Raw genomic sequence first — 18,733 nt, forward strand, 5'->3', positions numbered from 1 at the left:
TCACCATAGCATTCTGGTAAATTGCATATACAATAAATTTCAATAGTAATATTTTTGCTGTTTGTTTTAGTGTTTGGTTATTCTGTTAGTTTTTCGCTTTCAGAACATTAAATTATGTGTTCCCTTAGTTCATCAGAGTTGAAAAAAGTTGTTTTTATGAAGAAAAAAATAAAGTGGCATGTGCGATGGCGTATAGTCTACTTTAAACAGAAAGCACAATTATATGAATACATGTACTGTTGTTATTTCTTTCATAAATTTGAGAAAGTTGTATTTTTAAACCGTTGGAAATTATTCGATCATTCGGCCTGTTACATTCTAAGGTGTCTGTAAGATATATATTGTTTTCATATATTCAAGTTACCCAGTGATGTTTAGGTCTACCATTGTATGGTGTATTTGGCTGTAAAACTCTTCATCTGTTGGTTGAAGCGGAAAGTGTGTGGTTCATATCTTCTTGTTGTCGTCGTATTTTGGTACCCTTTCCGGTGAAGTTGTAGTCCTTCAATCTTATTTCCAAATTGATTTTTTAAAAGTCTATTTGCTGCACCAATAAGCTGTGAATTTATTTTCCCATTTCAGTCACTTAAAATATTGTTTAACATCTGCGAAAGTCTAAGGTTTTTTTATCCATATCATAAACCCTGACTGTCATCGCTCAATGACTTCGCCCAATTGTAATATTGGAAAGTTCAGATAATTTAGCGTATTCTTTTTTACTTTTTTAGTATTGGAATCTGGAGATATAAATGGAAGTTTTCTTTTCTTCTCAGTACTAGGGTTTTTTTTTGAGTTCTAAACTTGGGCGTTGAAGCATCAAATAAACTTCTTCGAACCTCGCTGGTAGTTATGTTTAGTTTTTCACTTTTTTCTATTGTATTTATAGCGGGCGTTTTCAGAATGTCCTTATTTTCTTTTTGAATAGTTGAATCAGGCGCCGGATTCACGACTATATCCGAATCTTCTTCCTCCTTTTCTTGGTTTCACATTTTAAATTACCTTTTGGGTGACAGTTTTTTTCTTAATTGTGTAAGACGGAAACATAGCTGCTTGATGTCACCCTCAATATCTACGGCTGATTTTCGTCCAATTTCGTTTGTGCCACAACTACAATCGTCTTAGAAATTAACCATTAATTTTGATTTTTTATTCCTCATAGAACCAGAAGGACGATATAGCACCTGAACAAATATCAACTACTAGTATACTTCTACTTGAAAAGTGCGGAATACATTGAAGTAGAACAAATCTCAACAATACATCAATTTGAATACTACGGGCGATTTATAAGTATATAAAATATCTTTAACACATTGATTTTGGTCATGTATTCGTAATACATCTATTTAAATAGTGCGGACGACAGAGAAGTAGAACAAATCTCAACATTACATTTGTGTGAATAAAGCGGACGATACAGAAATAGAACAAATCTCAACAATACATCTGTTTTAATACTGCAGAGGATATCTAAATATATAAAATCTCTTTAACACATTAATTTTGGTCATTTATTCGTAATACATCTATTTGAATAGTGCGGAAGACATAGAAGTATAACAAACGTCAACCGTGAATACACCTGTTTTAATACTGCGGACACATAGAAGAAGAACAAAACTCATTAACACATTTCAATTTTGGTCATAATTCCTAATACATCTATTTGGATACTGCGGGCGACAAAGCAGTATATAACAAGTCTCAACATTACATTTTTTTAATAGTGCGGACGATATAGAAATAGAACAGGTCTCAACATTTCATTTAGTTTGACGACATAGAAGAAGAACACAGCTTGGATTAATCCAAACATTTGAAAAAAAACAGCCGAGTCCAACAATATTTTAACATTACTAGCCCAATTGGACTGTAACGGTCCGCTGTAGGCGGCGGATGTGCGTTCATAGTCTCCACTTCTATGCGCTTGCTAGAAAGCTCAGCTGTCCTGTGAGGCATAGTAAGTTGGACCGGAAACAATCTTTCAGGAGAGCTCTGCTTTCCTGTTGGTTCAAGTGTAACGGTCCCCTGTAGGCGGCGGAGGTCTACTGCGGCGGAGATGCGTTCATAATAATACCTGCACCTGATTTGTATACTGATCATGAAAAGTGGTCTAACCACTGCCCTGAGTTACACTATTAAGTGTTCTCGACGAAAATTGTTGTCTGCGTCTTATTTTTCGGGATCCCATGGTTTATTTTTAGCTTACTGGAAAGAATCCATTTCCGCTTTAGGTTAGTTGTTGTTCTCTTGTTGTTTTTTTAACACTACAGTAAAACATGTTTTGGCGCTCTCAGAACTTGCGTATACTTTTTCCCCAAGCCAATTCTATTGATTTTCTTAATGATAACATTGCATAAAACCACGGACCTATAAAATGCCGATGTTTAGTGTACTTCGATTTCGGATACAGTACACATTCGGATTCCATAACAATGGAGTGAACTTTTAACTTTAACAGGAGTTATGACTGTAGAAGATGAAGGACGTTTGGTTGATCGGGAACTGAATCGGTAAGATTTGAAGTACTGTATTAAATTAACTCCATTTGATAAACTGTCTCAGGGATTAGAAGACTTGAAACAATAACTCAAAAAGTATGATAGCTAAAATGTATGCTAAGATTTCAAGTTGTTATTTAGATCATGGGTTATTACAACCATGACAACAAAACAATAATACCTTAACAAACGATGTATATATAATATATATATATATTGTATAGAAACAAAGTGAACATACATTTATATAGTTTCCTAAAATAAAAAGTACTAAGTCTAAGACAAAGAAGTTATTTTGTTTTAAAGGAGAACGACTATTTGACAGATATATGGCCTTTAAGGGTCTTAAAAATAAATCCATTTTACAAGTTCTTGTTTGTATTTACTGTTCATCAATTGATCTAACTCAATACAATTAGAGTTTTGACAAAGTACAATTTAAAACATATCTTTCTATCATTTGATAAAAGTTGACATTCAAACAATATTAAGTAATAAAATCCATTACCTAAAAGAGTACTACTACACAAGTGACATGTTCCCAATATTTTGACCACGACCTACTTCATTATAAAATTTGTGATTCATAATTCTAAATTTTAGCAAATACATTGAAATATTCTTTGGTAGTATTTCAATACAGCTTCCAAACACATAATTTAAACCTTCTTGTATACTTTGTACATACGACATTTTTAATCCTAAATTACTGAAAGTATTCTTATCAAATAAAAGCCATGGGAACTTAATGCAAGAGGTAACGTAATTGTGCAAAAAAATATGCAGTATTATACAGTAAGTGACTAATTTTGCTGCTACTAACATCAGCAGAATTCACTATTTTACTCCAAAAGGTGTAACCTAGTTTAAGTAAGAAATGCTAGAGAAGTCCATGTCCGATCGGAAAATAGCTTCATGTCAGAAAATAGCTCATGTTGGAAAATAGCTCATTGAGCAAATGTTTCTTGTTAACACATACCCGACCTTAAATAAAGATTCTTGTATCTTGCTTTTCTTCATTACAATATTTATTTAACAATCGCCAAAAAGCTTTGGGATCAGAATGACCAATAATTTATATAAAATAATAAACAGTTTATTTTTAACCCATTTGAAAGTACAAATTTTCTTATAATTCATTAATTTCTTATAAGATTTACTTTTTTATGAAATGAGCTCTAGCATCTTTACAATCATTACGAACTGAAAGTTTTAATAGACTCTTTAAATTACTCCTTCAGAAATGGTCATTTAACACCACTTCAAAAACAAGGTATAATCTCTCTTATTCCAAAACGAGATAAAGACTTAGAAAACCTTTCAAACTGGAGACCAATCAGCTTATTAAACACTGATTATAAGATAGCAACGAAGGCAATTTCGAACAGAATAAAAAAAGTTTTACCTGAACTTATTGATAACGAACAAACGGGCTTTATCAAAGGCAGATATATTGGTGAAAACGTTCGTCTAATAGTTGAGGTCATGCAATACCTTGAAGAGAATAATATGCCCGGACTCCTGTTTTTCGCCGACTTTCAAAAAGCCTTTGACAGCGTCGACCACTCTTTTATATTAGACAGTTTGAAAACTTTAAATTTTGGCTCGGATATAATACAATGGACAAAACTCTTCTACAACGATATACAAAGCATAATAACGAACAATGGTCATTTGTCTGAAACATTCCAAATTGAAAAAGGGGTAAGACAAGGATGTCCACTCTCATCGATTTTATTTATTATCTGCTTACAAATACTGTCTAGCAATATAAAACAAGATACCAATATTAGGGGAATCAAAGTTATCAATACGGAAATCAAACAATCGCTTTTTGCTGATGATGCAACTTACTTTATTGATGGTTCTGAGAAATCTTTCGAATCCTTGATCAAATCATTAGAGTCCTTTTCTAAATGCTCTGGCCTAAACCTCAACATTAATAAATGTATAATCCTAAGAGTGGGAACGTTAAAGAATACTACAATTAAATTATGTCAATCTAAATCCTTTGTATGGACTTCAGAATATGCGACAGCGTTAGGCATCACATTCTACAATAACAAGCAACAAACAATCGACACAAATATCAACAAAAAGCTAAACGAACTACATAAGACATTAAAACAATGGGAACATCGAACACTAACTTTGTTGGGTAAAGTAACAGTTGTAAAAACGTATGCGCTACCAAAGATAATATATCCATTTACCGTGCTGGCGAATCCAAGCAAACCCGTTATTGAAAATGTTAAAAGGGCTATCTTCAAATTTATATGGGATGGGAAGCCAGACAAAATAAAAAGACAAATACTGTATCAAAATTACGAATATGGAGGATTAAAACTAACAAACATTGAACATTTTCTTGACTCAATAAAAGCGTTATGGGTTAAACGATACTTGGATGATAATAATAAAAGCCAATGGAAAATCTTCTTTAAAAATAAACTGAAAGCACATGGCAACCAACTAATATTTGAATGTGAAATGGATAAATATTTCATTGATAAAGTGTCAGGACAATGTGCATTTCTGAACAATGTGCTTGAAGCATGGAGCAAAATAAAACAAGTTTACGATCTAAATAAAATAAAAATAGCCAAAACAGTTATATGGAATAACAAAAACGTCCAAAACCTAGGAAACACACTTTTCTACAAACATTGGTATGAAAAGGGTTTAAAACTTTTTGAACACATTTTCGATTATAGAACCAATAATTTTTATGTTTTTAATGAAATTGAATATCTATACGGCATAGTAAACACCGATTTCATAAGATATCAGACCCATATTAAATCTATTTCTGCAGAAACGAAACAACAGCTGATAAAAGATGGAATTAACCACATAAACGGCACGTCGCTTCGAGAAAAAATGGTAGAATCTAGGCAAAGAAATAATATCCTGTACTTAATATTGAACAAAGCAACAATTTCATCGCCAGCTTCAGAATTAAAATGGAATGAAGCCCTGGAAGAAAACATTGAGTGGAAAAAAATATACTGTAATATATACATATCTACAATAGATACTACGTTACGTAGCTTTTACTACAAATTTCTTTTAAGGACAATACCAACCAACAAACTGCTTTTTAAATTGAAACTTGTCGATTGTAGCTTATGTACATTCTGTAACTCGGGTATTGAATCTATTGAACATTTATACTGGGAATGTTACAAGACACAACAATTATGGAATAAATTAAACAACTTCATAGCTTCAACAACAATTAACATAATTATAGGTAAACGCGAAGCTTTATTGGGAACAGTGACAAAAAAACAAATACAACAACATATGCAACTTTCTTATTATTCTTATGAAATTTTATATACATTCAACCAAGTATAATAAAAGAACACTATCCTTTGATGCATACTTGAAGTATTTGAGATTAAGGATTAAAATAGAAGAACAAATTGCGTTGAACAATGACAAACTTGAAACCCACAACAAAAAATGGGAAGTACTTAAACATACAATATAATTCAACAATAAAAAGACACAATTAGCCATACAAAGAACTCTTAGACTTAAAAAAACAACAACAACATTAATGGAATCTAATACAGGGGACACCGATCGTATAAACATCATACGATCGGGTGTGTATGAAATGTGTATGTGTGCGTGCGTGTGTGCGCGTGTGGGAGCGAGTGTTTGTGCGTGTGCATGTGTGAGAGCATTATTGTTTCTGAATATATGTTTTCCTATCAACATACATAGATTTGTTGTATATGTTGAGAATTTAAAACTGTACTGATATATGTATCTATGTAAAAAAATAAATGAGAAAAAAAAATCATTACGAACTGGTGGTTCATTAACAATTTTCTTCTGTAACAACAATTGAGATTTATCAGCAGCATCAGTTGAAATATTTGAAACACTATTTGTCAACTTATTAACAACATCAACAGTATACTGTTTACTCATACTTAAGTATCTATTTCATCTGCCAAAGCAGTGATCTTTAACTCATCAATGTGACTTAAAAATTTATGTTTTGCATTATTATCCCATATTGGTATATTTACAACATTATCAATGGAATCAGCAACAGTATTAACACTATCAGTACCTTGATGTAATGACATATTAATACTAAATTATACACAAGAGTGATTATCAGAAAACAATGAATCATGTTCCTGTACCTCAAAATTCTTGGAAATAATTCCGGCGATAGCAAAACATGATCTAAAAGAGTACTGCTAATACATATGCAATGACCAATATCAATATCTTTGCCTAGCTATATATAGGTAAGCAGACTTACATAGATCTATCAAACGATAACCATAGACTATGATAGTTATTTGGAGCATGAGAATCACGTGAACATCGTTCTACTGAACACGAAACTCGGTTTGTGGATGGAGGGCCATAACAGGTCATGCTTGTCATTTGTTTTGTCGGACAAAATGTGTGGTCGGTATGGCAACGGCCATAGTGAAAATTCTTGACTGGACCTTGGCATCATGAAACTTGGAGAGGACCGAAAATACCACTTTTTAACTTGATTTGGCATAAAAGATACATTCATGAAACTTAGTACATGTATGTGATTAGAAGGCCATAATGACATTATACATGGCGTTTTATTGTGTTGTCGGACAAAAATGTGGTTTAAATGACAACAAGTAGTTTTTATGACAACAAAAAATACGCTGAAAAAGTGGACCACTGTGATATTTTGTTTGCAAGTGGTTACTGAACAATAAGGAATGTTCGTACATCATTTAAAATCAATTACTATAACAACATTACCGTAATGATAATATTGTAGTGCAAGGTATATTCACTGTCTTGTTTCTTTTCTTTTCAGTGATTCAAATATTGTTCAAGATGAAAAGAAATTTGAACATGATGTTTTTCTCATATACGCTGGCAAGGATGAAGATATTGTGAGGAAAATACATAAAGGTTTGTCAGAAGATCTCAAGCCTGGTCTGCAATGTGCAGCACAGTTTGACCCGCGTACCTTTCCAACAGGGAGACCTGTGATGGCAAGTATATCAAAACTGATCAATACATCACATCGAACAGCTCTCGTCTTAACCCAACATGCTCTAGAAAGTCCCTGGATCAACTTGGAAACGATTCTTGCCATAGAGCAATCACAACACAGACAAGATAATGATTTAACTCTGAGGCTGCTCCTGGTTAACATTGAAGAATCAGAAGTTAAACGTTTGAAACGAGGACAGTTTAAGACAATACCTCATATTCCCGTGGATTTGAATGATGTCAATTGGCAGGAACGTTTGAGAGAACGGTTATTTGGTAGGTTTTTTGTTTGGTACAATTCATGTTTTGTTAAATTCAACGAAAACTACAGGGGTAAGCTTAGTAGTATAACATCAAATATAAATCATATTTCGAGCCCCGAGCTAAGGAAGGGCCCAAACAACCGTATATTGTTACATGAACTCCGACAATAAACAAATATTAACTTGACTTAAAAGACACCGGCAAACGTAATAAATCACAGCCAACATACCACACACGCATCAACATAGCTTAACCGTTAAATGTTGTTCAGGAGAACACGACTTTACTGGGTATGTCAGTGGCCATGACCTCACTCTATCCCCAACAATAGTATTACCAATTATATTTTTTTAAACAAATGTGAATATGAATCATAGCGATACCTTAAATCGATACTTCTTCATTCAACCATTGCATGCTTTTTAAGCTGATTAAATGTTGCTTGTATCTACAGCAATGCTACATAAATGTTGCTCTTTTTTCTTACAGAGCCCATTCAAGTACATGACATTTTGCCTGTTGGTAGTTTGGCGCATGGGCTTGTGTTTTCCCACTTCAACGGCTTCTTGTCCTACGTAATCAAACGTATGTGTTGCTGTGTATCTTTGTGTATTTAAAACGTTTTAAGAAAATTTAAACTTACACAAAACAAATGGCCTTCCATACACACATGGCATCTAAGAGGATAACTAATAAGTGGTCTTATTGGTATCCATTTGGTTCAGTTTGACTACTATCTAATGTTATTATGTCCAACATGTTGAAACCTTCAAACGTTGTAGTTTTCATACACCGCTCACATGTTTATTCCAACAGTTGAAGCTTAATGTGCATTTTATTTCAGATCTACCGGGTGGTCTAGAGAGGCATCCCATGTACAAAGAGTTCTCCGAACATTTCTGTAGAAAGTACAATATGCTTGTTCCGTTGTCGTGTAAAACGTTGAACTCATTAGAAGGCACAGATGAAAACACCGGCATTACAATTGAAAAAGATGGCGATAGTATTGAATTCAAAGTGAATCACATGGGGAAAGAAAGGACCATGAGCATTACAGTCTACAAAATATCCAAGGGAAACGAATTCTACTTCTTTTTTGCCGACATGCCACAAGTTTTGAACTGTATCTACCAGCTGTGGGATCTTGGAGTGAGTGGGGTTGATTGCCTGTTGCAAGTGGAAAGATTCAAGCACACTTATAACAAGGTCGTGAACCATGCTGATTTCTCTTTGGAAGGCTATGACACGTTTAGAATGTTAGATTATGATGGTATGTATTAATTGTTGCAGTGATCAGGTCACAGTTGTATGTAACGTGATTTTAGTACACGTAATTTAAACTTGAAATTGAAATTTAGTCTTTATTCGCAGCACTCTCAACCAGTCTGACCAACAATAGCGGTGTTTTGGTCCATTGTATTTTAAAGCCGTAGTTGAATACAGACCTCGAGATAATCATTGTACAGGACTGTATATCATAATTTGAGCACCGATTTGAAGAAATGTTAGGACACATGGCGTTAACGTGGGATAAATACGTCGACGTTTGTTATGTCAATGTGTCTGTGGTTTGGTATGATGTCATCATGAGATACTTTCAAGTTTTTTTGAATTTTCTATATACTAGTATGTAAAACATGATACTATAACATAATAAAATAAACCCATGTTTGACGCGATTCATTTCGCCCAACATTGGTGAGGTATGTAATAAGCCAAATAAGATATTAAGAAAATATAATGTGTGAACAATTTAATTATTATCCGTTTAAAGATTGAAAAATATCAGAGGCTGGCAATATTCTATTATGCCTCAACAATTTATTAATAACTTTAAAGTTTATGCATACATGTATACAGTTTGTAAATATTTGCAGATAAAACCACTACTCACTTCGAGAAACTGTTTGAATCTGTGAAGAAAAGTGTTGCTGATGACAACCGGGCCAGGAAAGAAGTTAAGAAAAGTGGAAAACCTTGGGTTAGACAGGAATCTGACCAGGTCAGTTTCATAGCCCATCTATTTATTTTGTTAAAAACATGATGTCATCGTCGGGCAGATTTTTGCTTGAACATCTTTGGATATGCTTGCATCAAACTCGCTACATGAACACAGTTCAATGAATGACAATTCATGAACAAACGTCAATAATAATTGATTGGTTTGCACATAACTATTAATTCTTTTTTCGAAACAAATGAGCTTGGCCATATAGCTTACTTACCTAGCATGTTCGTAAACGAGAATACCTTTTGGGGTAAACATTTTGTATTTTAGGTAACAGAAGGTGTGCTTGTTTCCTGTGTTGAGGATTCCGTCGAGGACAGGAAAGTTGCTGAGCAAATAGTTGAGTATCTGGAAGAGAAAAAAGTCAAAGTGGCGCTAGGCAGTCAGTGTGTTGGATCTCTTTCACAAATCGCAAACTCCTATAAATGGTACGTGTTTGTTTTCTCAGAGGATGCCATGCGATCACATTCCTTGACATTCAACTGCATTCAACTGTTGGGCAATAGTGTGTCGGATAATGAGGTAAAAGTTATTCCTGTGTTGAACAATATAAGCATAGAGGAATTGCCAACTTTTGTACGCTGGGTGACACTGCTGACGACTTCGGATAAGAATTACTGCGAACATCTTTACGACACGATCAGAGGTATGTGCGCTATCTTTCAAATGGACACGTTCGAAAATATGTTAAACATTGAAATTACCAATACAAAAAAAGTTATTATAATGGTAAATTGTATTGAAATCAACCGTATTGCAATTGAAAGATTGATGGTATTTTGAATGATTGGTGGTATTTTGTAAGACTGGTGGTATTTTGCAGGGGGTCCTGTTACAATGGAAGAACGCATGCCGGCTGGTGATGTGGCCACAGGTCTGTGCTGGGCGTACCTTGTCAATTACCTGAAGTATACACTGTTTACACTAGCTGTAGTGGAGGATGGGGAAAGGCGTTTAAAATTGGGTAAATACTTGATGTTTAGTGATCTTGAATATTACTTTGAATGTTAAATTAGTTGATATATGATAAAAATTGTTGGACACAGTGTAAAAATAAGCTTAATATTAGTAGCCAGCGGGAAAAAAATGATGTCAGTAATGTATTTTTATATGATATTTAATTGAATTATCCCTTATAAGTCAAGTCGTCGTCGGCAACCTTGATACATAAAAACCGTTGGACAGTTGACTGAAAACATCTCGTTTAAAACAATAAGAATGAGGCAGGGGAAACAACTCGCGTTCCACTGAAGTCTCATGTTACAATTCTCCAATAACCCTTTCGTGACACTGGCCTCCATGGCCGAGTGGTCCTGTCTGCTGTCTAAAAAATACTGAAAAGGCGGACCCGCGGTCCAATTCCGGCTTTTGTCAGAATATTTTACTACGGGAAAGCATTTGGTATCGTGTGGAACCAATAAAACTGCTTTTTCATTAATGATATATGTTGACGAGATTTGCTGGCCAAATCACCCACGGTACACACCGAAGCACCGCGTAGTAGTGGAGTATCCGACGATGTGATCCAGACAGACATCGACATATATCATATTCACTGGGGTTTTCTCATAATCCTGAACTTAATACAGAACGGGTTTCCAATCATAAATTCATTGAGGTTCTTTTCGGTTTGGGTCTTCTTTTATCTTCATATTATTATTGGCTAAAATAATTTGCCATATGATAAAACACTTGAAGACTAGTGAGCCATTGATTATGATGTGATATTTACTTGCAAACAGTCATATTGACCTCGGCTGTATGACTTTCTGCCAGTTAATATCAGGTCATCCAGTACTTAATGGCTCACCAGTCAGTAATTGTATCTTATTGTCAGATTTTCTAAAACAAAAGCAGATGTATTGTCGTTGATATTGGTCTTGGGGTCGTTTTTTCTTTGAGTTTTCTTTGAGTCGTATAAATAAAATGATGTTGGCAAGTCCTGTCCTTCTGGTGAAAATATAACCCAAGGTGATGCCCATTGGTTAACTGTGGAAACGGACTGGCGTTGGCATTGATCAGCTGGCGATACTCTTTCAATTTAATATAGACAGTTTACGTCCGAAATTAAAGTGCATTAATTATCTTTTGAAATGTGTAATGTTGTGTAAATGCCCGTCCATTTTGCTTTGCAGATTTTGTTCGAAGGATCAGAAAATTCTTGAAAGACAGGAACATTAGAAATGGTTGTTTGGACAAGGTTTGCATCTTATGCCCGGCTTCATGTGAAACACCAAACGAGATAGCTGAAGAGGCAAATGAAGGGTATTCGTTTGTGGAAAAAATGTTGTTGTTTTTATAAGTTTGCCGTTTCCATAGTTAAAATGACACTCACATTCAAAAAATCAATACATTCAGATGTATAACAAACTTTAAACAAAGTGAAACATAAATATTGAGTGATAAACCTTTAACCACTTACTGAAAAATGCATTTATGGAAAATATATATTACTGATAACAATATTATAACCGTGTATTTAATAGCTGAAAGGGCAAAAAAATAAATGATTGGTGAATGCTAAAAGATTAACTGCGATCTACTATCTTCCAAATTAAACTCGGTGTCCTTGATAAGCACCATTGTTTTCGACATATGTTCATCCTGTTGGTATAGCAAATCAATTGTATTAAATGTGTTAAATCTTATTTGGGAGTAAGAGCGCATCTGGAAGATGGAAATACTTCTCATATAAAACAGGGTCGGTATTATTAGAAATAAAAAAGGGATTGTTAACATACATTGCAGATAAAGTTATCGGAAGAATTATCAAAATGACGAAGTATGTATGTACTTTGCCTTTACTAAATTAAATTTGTTTTCTTTATCAAAACGATCATTTAAATGCCAGTGATAACATTTGGAACTTTCGACCATTTTCCATCGAAAACAACCTCGTTCCTATGCCGGTACATCAATAATAGTAGTTCGTGATTTTTTTTAATGAATTGTAGTGTCACAGTTAACGAGTATTTTGAACATCTAAGTTTATAAATTTATGGGCATTGAAGTTTATTATTGGATTAATTAATAAGATTCAAAAGAGTAATGTCTTAAATTTTAACTGCTAAATTGAAATTACTACGCGATCTTCTTGCTGCATAGTTAACTGTTAAAACAACCCGACTGTTAACCGTCCATATACGTCCTGAGGTTGACTTCAATGGGAAATGACTGAGGATTTCCGAATGCAGTGAAAATAGTTTCAGGTATATTCATCACATAAGAGGTTCATTGATATATTTTTAATATTTAGGTTATATCCTTCTGATAATTTTATTTTAATGGATAAAGTGAGTATGTTTTTAAACAGGGCAACAAATGGACAGGGAAGGCTGGAGAAAGTTGGACAGTTGCTACCAGTCTTTGCCAACACCGGGGGACACATTGACAGGGTGTTCAGTCTGTACGTGTACAAGTACCACAACGAGAAAACACAGAAGGTAACCATGACTTTTCCAAACAAATGCAATGAATCTAATCACTGGCAAAGGGATATTATACAACGTATTGTAGAAGTACCAAAATGAAGAAAGTAAACAAAATTTATAATTGTTTTTTTCGCGACATTTTATATTTTGAAATAAATGTGACTTTGCCATTATAGTGTCGCATGATAAGCATGTCAGCGATATAGGGACTGTAATGTCCGGCATTGTCGCTCGCCTTTTTGCCGTCACACGCATGTACGGTCACTTGGACGTGTTGGTGTAGACTCTTCAAACTTGGTGTGCACCTTGGTCATGGTCAGTGAATGAACGCTTTTAAAGGTTAAGGTGACCTTTACTTCAACAATTCAACACGCTTTCGTTTCCATTCAATACATTTTGATCGAATTGATGTTAGGTGTTCTTCAGACTTGCTTGGTATGCACATTGACTATGGTGTGTATATGGCCGCTATTTATTTAATGGTCAATAGGTCATGGTGACCTTTACTAAAAAGCAGATTCGCGGAATTCTTGTTCACGTTATGGTGTTGAAAAAGAACTATTCGTCAGAGAAAACATTGAACAAAATTTAATCGTAAAGCGCTATATGAGAAACAGTATCGAAATTTATTCCAAAAAGCCCAAAATAAACATGGTAAAACTGATGGTTTTCAAGTTAACTTTCTCATTTCAGACCGTTTACTTTGTCACCGAGGTTTGTACTCCGTTTGGATGTCTGCACCAGATGGCTTCCAAATTCCCGTTTGCTGGTTTAACAGCCGAAGACAAAGTCAGACAGGGTGAAAAGTTTGTAAACACGTACCGAGAAATAACTTCTCTACAGGCGGTGAAAGAAAAGTTTGGCGACTTTGAGAAATACACAACACTGCTGTACTACAAAGGTTAGACATAGTATTTGTTAAAGTATATCACGGATTCATTTGTGGTTTAAAAACTTTATATAAATAAAACATATTTTTACTAGCACAGTGTGTGTCTGATGAAAGGTTCGTGTACATAGTTAAAAGCACATTTTAGTTTCACGCGCAGAAAACACTTTCTGGACTAGATTTCAACAATTGTTTTTTATCATATTTCGAAACATTGTTAATGAAGGTTTACATGTAAATTGACAGTAAATGCATGTGTGTAGTGTTTCCCCGCAAATTACGCGTTTATTTGTTATCCTATTTTTTGACAGAGCCGACGACATTGATGACTGTCATTGAAGAGACGCTACTTGAAGAGACCGGGTTTATTTACAAGGAACTTGTTCGGCGTGATTCTGATCCTGATATTCCTTTGCGTTCTGTTGCTGAGCCGGAAACCTCAACCGTTTGATAAAAACGGAAATGTTGGGATTCAATTACCGGAAGTTGTGATAGGTTGGATGTGATATTATACGTGTGATTTAATGCTGGCATTACAGGTCAAAGACTTGAAATGAATTAGTATTTAATGATTGTAAGAGTTGTTCAAAACATTTTACGTATTATACAAACCCACTGTGACCAATAATAAGAAGAACAGATGGACAAAGACCGTGGCCAGGTTGGAGGAGTTACTAATCTCAGTTGTACCGTTATAGCAAGCAAACGCATTGCTCGGTATTCCTGGCAGTGTATTGGATGAATGATCTTTAACTTAAGTCAATCTCTAAAGAGGATTTTCCTGCATAACTTTACAAAAGCAATTATATTATGGAGTGGAGATCTTTATGTGTGCATGCCTTACTCAGGCTTACGTGCGGTTTTTCTGATTACAAGACTAGTTTTGAAAATACTCAATGATCAGGAACAACGAGAAAATAAATAGTGTCAGTGTGGACGAGGTACAGGGCGACTGAACAGCCACAAGAGCACAGCAGCAGCCACACTGCACTCAACGCCACTTGTTGACAAACTAGGGCACTTTTCCTTGTCTTGTCTTATGACACGGTATAAGGTACCTTCGAGAAACTCAAAGCGTTCCCAAAGTGTTACAGATCTGTTTATCTCTTTATCCTTCAATCAGCACACAATCAGTATTTTTTATCGGTATAGCTTTTTGATGTGTATTTGTTCTACTTGATGTTTTTATGTGTTTGTGTGTGTGTGATTATTGTTTATACAAGTGTGTCTCTAGTTTACTGTCCCCTGGGCCATTGTTTATACAAGTGTGTCTCTAGTTCACTGTCCCCTGGGCCATTGTTTATACAAGTGTGTCTCTAGTTCACTGTCCCCTGGGCCATTGTTTATACAAGTGTCTCTCTAGTTCACTGTCCCCTGGGCCATTGTTTATACAAGTGTGTCTCTAGTTCACTGTCCCCTGGGCCATTGTTTATACAAGTGTGTCTCTAGTTCACTGTCCCCTGGGCCATTGTTTATACAAGTGTGTCTCTAGTTCACTGTCCCCTGGGCCATTGTTTATACAAGTGTGTCTCTAGTTCACTGTCCACTGGGCCATTGTTTATACAAGTGTGTCTCTAGTTCACTGTCCCCTGGGCCATTGTTTATACAAGTGTGTCTCTAGTTCACTGTCCCCTGGGCCATTGTTTATACAAGTGTGTCTCTAGTTCACTGTCCCCTGGGCCATTGTTTATACAAGTGTGTCTCTAGTTCACTGTCCCCTGGGCCATTGTTTATACAAGTGTGTCTCTAGTTCACTGTCCCCTGGGCCATTGTTTATACAAGTGTGTCTCTAGTTCACTGTCCCCTGGGCCATTGTTTATACAAGTGTGTCTCTAGTTCACTGTCCCCTGGATCATTGTTTATACAAGTGTGTCTGTAGTTCACTGTCCCCGGGGCCATTGTTTATACAAGTGTGTCTCTAGTTCACTGTCCCCTGGGCCATTGTTTATACAAGTGTGTCTCTAGTTCACTGTCCCCTGGATCATTGTTTATACAAGTGTGTCTGTAGTTCACTGTCCCCGGGGCCATTGCGTTGTGCCTCGTTACAGGGTTTTTTATTATACCCCCACAAACGAAGTTTGAGGGGGTATATAGGAGTGAGCTTGTCGGTCGGTCTGTCGGTTTTCATGGTTTCCGGACGATAACTCATGAAAGGCTAGACAGATTTGAAAAAAAAATTGGTACACAGATGTAACATCAGAAGATACAGGTCAAGTTCGATATTGGGGCTGGTGGGGCCAAGGTCAACGTAACTGTTACTAAAAATAGAAAAACGGTTTCCGGACGATAACTCATGAAAGGCTTGACAGATTTGAACAATTTTAGGTACACAGGTGTAACATCAGAAGATACAGGTCAAGTTCGATATTGTGGCTGGTGGGGCCAAAGTCAAGGTCACTGTTACTAAAAATAGAAAAACGGTTTCCGGACGATAACTCATGAAAGGCTAGACAGATTTGAACAATTTTTGGTACACAGGTGTAACATCAGAAGATACAGGTCAAGTTCGATATTGGGGCTGGTGGGGCCAAGGTCAAGGTCACTGTTACTAAAAATAGAAAAACGGTTTCCGGACGATAACTCATGAAAGGCTTGACAGATTTGAACAATTTTTGGTACACAGGTGTAACATCAGAAGATACAGGTCAAGTTCGATATTGGGGCTGGTGGGGCCAAAGTCAAGGTCACTGTTACTAAAAATAGAAAAACGGTTTCCGGACGATAAATCATGAAAGGCTTGACAGATTTGAACAATTTTTGGTACACAGGTGTAACATCAGAAGATACAGGTCAAGTTTGATATTGGGGCTGGTGGGGCCAAGGTCAATGTTACTAAAAAAAAAAAAAAAAACGGTTTCCGGACGATAACTCATGAAAGGCTTGACAGATTTGAACAAGTTTTGGTACACAGGTGTAACATCAGAAGATACAGGTCAAGTTCGAAAATGGGGCTGGTGGGGCCAAGGTGAAGGTCACTGTTACTAAAAATAGAAAAACGGTTTCCTGACGATAACTCATGAAAGGCTAGTTTTTCTTGTCAGCAGTGTAACTTCTAAATTACTCAACAGATTTAAATAAAACAATGCATGCATGATAAAGGAAGATGCAGTGTGCAGTAACCTTGGAGTTATGGCCTCTTTTCAAAGGAATGGTTTGCCATTCCTGTGTCCAGGCGGCATTTGGGGGTATTCGTCACTCCTGTGACAGCTCTAGTTTTTTATTGTACGCCTACTGTGCTTGTTTTTATTGTATTACTGAGACTTATTTATACTTGAAAAGAAACTAACATCCCGCGTTCTGAGACATATAATCACTTTAAGGCACATAATATAGCTGACGCATTTTTTTTATCATTTTAATCTATTATCATTTGAATTTAATGATAAAGGCATCCAAAAAGTATGATTTGTGTAGAGATAAAGAGAGTAACAATATTTTGGCGCTTTTTTAACTGGGGAATTTGTGGCCACGTAGCCAAGGAACAGAAATAATTTATAAAGACTACTATTGTTTTATCTGAACACAAATCTTGTTTGTAGTTTTGATCATTAAATTCAAATGAGCTAACATTATTATGCTGAAAAATAAATATATTTTGGCAACAACTTATAGTGTGCCCGGTAAAATTGCGATGCAACCACAGGTTGGAAATAAGGAACTGTTGTGTGGAGAATGTCACACATAAATGTGATGCATGTCTTTTGAGCTTTGTTCTTCGACAGGTTCTTTACTTATATTTCTACTTCTTGACTGGTCCCTGTAGTTTTCAATGTTTTAACATAACAATTATAAAAAGTTTTAAACAACATACATTGTTAGTTGGTATTATACATGTTGAAACTTATTGACAAAAAGCTACCAAATAATATTTTATTGTTTAGTTTTTGCATAGCGTTTTGCTCGTTAAGTTTATTTTAGTTTTAAATTGTTGATACAAGTATCAAAAAAGTTGTAGTAAAATATTCAACATGAAATTTGGTGCCAATTCAATTGTTGATCTTAGTATTTATAATTTAGATTGTTACGAACTTATTTATATACCATGTTTGTATATAGAGCATAATGAAGCCCCCAAAAGGCTGCAATGCTTCGCGTGCAAAGAGATTGAATTTATACACCCCCTGGTTGTTGTTAAAATGCCATTTAACCATTTATGTATAAAATACTACATTAAAATATACAGAAGAAAAATAAAATATAAAATGTTTTGTTTTTAATTAAAGACAGATAAAACACGGGAACTTATATTCTCAAACAATATACATATAAACATATTACACATTAAGATTTGACACAGTGTCTTATTCGAGTTATAGGTTTGCTCTCCGTCCGTCGGCCCGAAAAAAAACTAGACGCTGCAATAACTCAAGAAGTATACAAGTTTTGATTGATGAAAATTGTTGTGTAGACAATTTTTGGTTGGACAAAGGTGGTTTCTATGCCATCGAAAACATATAATTAGAATAACACTTTTTGGACTTTTGCATAACTTAAAAAGTATAAAAGCTACAGGCATGAAAGAAAGTTTGTGGGGAGAGGCCCATAAGGCTTTGTTTGTTTTCGTCCGACAAAATATATAAACAATAGCAAGGAAAATAGTAAAAAGCTGCATAAAACTTGC

General features: G+C 35.2%; 1 protein-coding gene across 1 annotated transcript; it reads left to right on the forward strand.

Annotated features, from left to right (window-relative positions):
• Positions 1–2,219: 2,219 nt before the first annotated feature.
• Positions 2,220–18,309, forward strand: LOC128217716 (uncharacterized). Its single transcript, XM_052925056.1, has 11 exons — positions 2,220–2,513; positions 7,339–7,796; positions 8,274–8,369; positions 8,629–9,054; positions 9,662–9,786; positions 10,063–10,438; positions 10,616–10,756; positions 11,928–12,057; positions 13,106–13,235; positions 13,917–14,124; positions 14,424–18,309. The coding sequence occupies exons 1-11, from the start codon at positions 2,467–2,469 to the stop codon at positions 14,561–14,563; spliced, it is 2,277 nt and encodes a 758-aa protein (XP_052781016.1). The 5' UTR covers positions 2,220–2,466; the 3' UTR covers positions 14,564–18,309.
• Positions 18,310–18,733: the final 424 nt, after the last annotated feature.

The sequence above is a fragment of the Mya arenaria genome, chromosome 14, assembly GCF_026914265.1.
Source record: "Mya arenaria isolate MELC-2E11 chromosome 14, ASM2691426v1".
Lineage (NCBI taxonomy): Eukaryota > Metazoa > Mollusca > Bivalvia > Myida > Myidae > Mya > Mya arenaria.

Excerpts from the sequence above, each read along its gene's own strand:
- LOC128217716 (XM_052925056.1), top strand. The coding sequence starts at position 2,467 with ATGACTGTAGAAGATGAAGGACGTTTGGTTGATCGGGAACTGAATCG. Across the intron at positions 7,797-8,273 it reads TTTGAGAGAACGGTTATTTG|AGCCCATTCAAGTACATGAC; the intron begins GTAGGTTTTTTG and ends TTTTTCTTACAG. Across the intron at positions 9,055-9,661 it reads TAGAATGTTAGATTATGATG|ATAAAACCACTACTCACTTC; the intron begins GTATGTATTAAT and ends AAATATTTGCAG.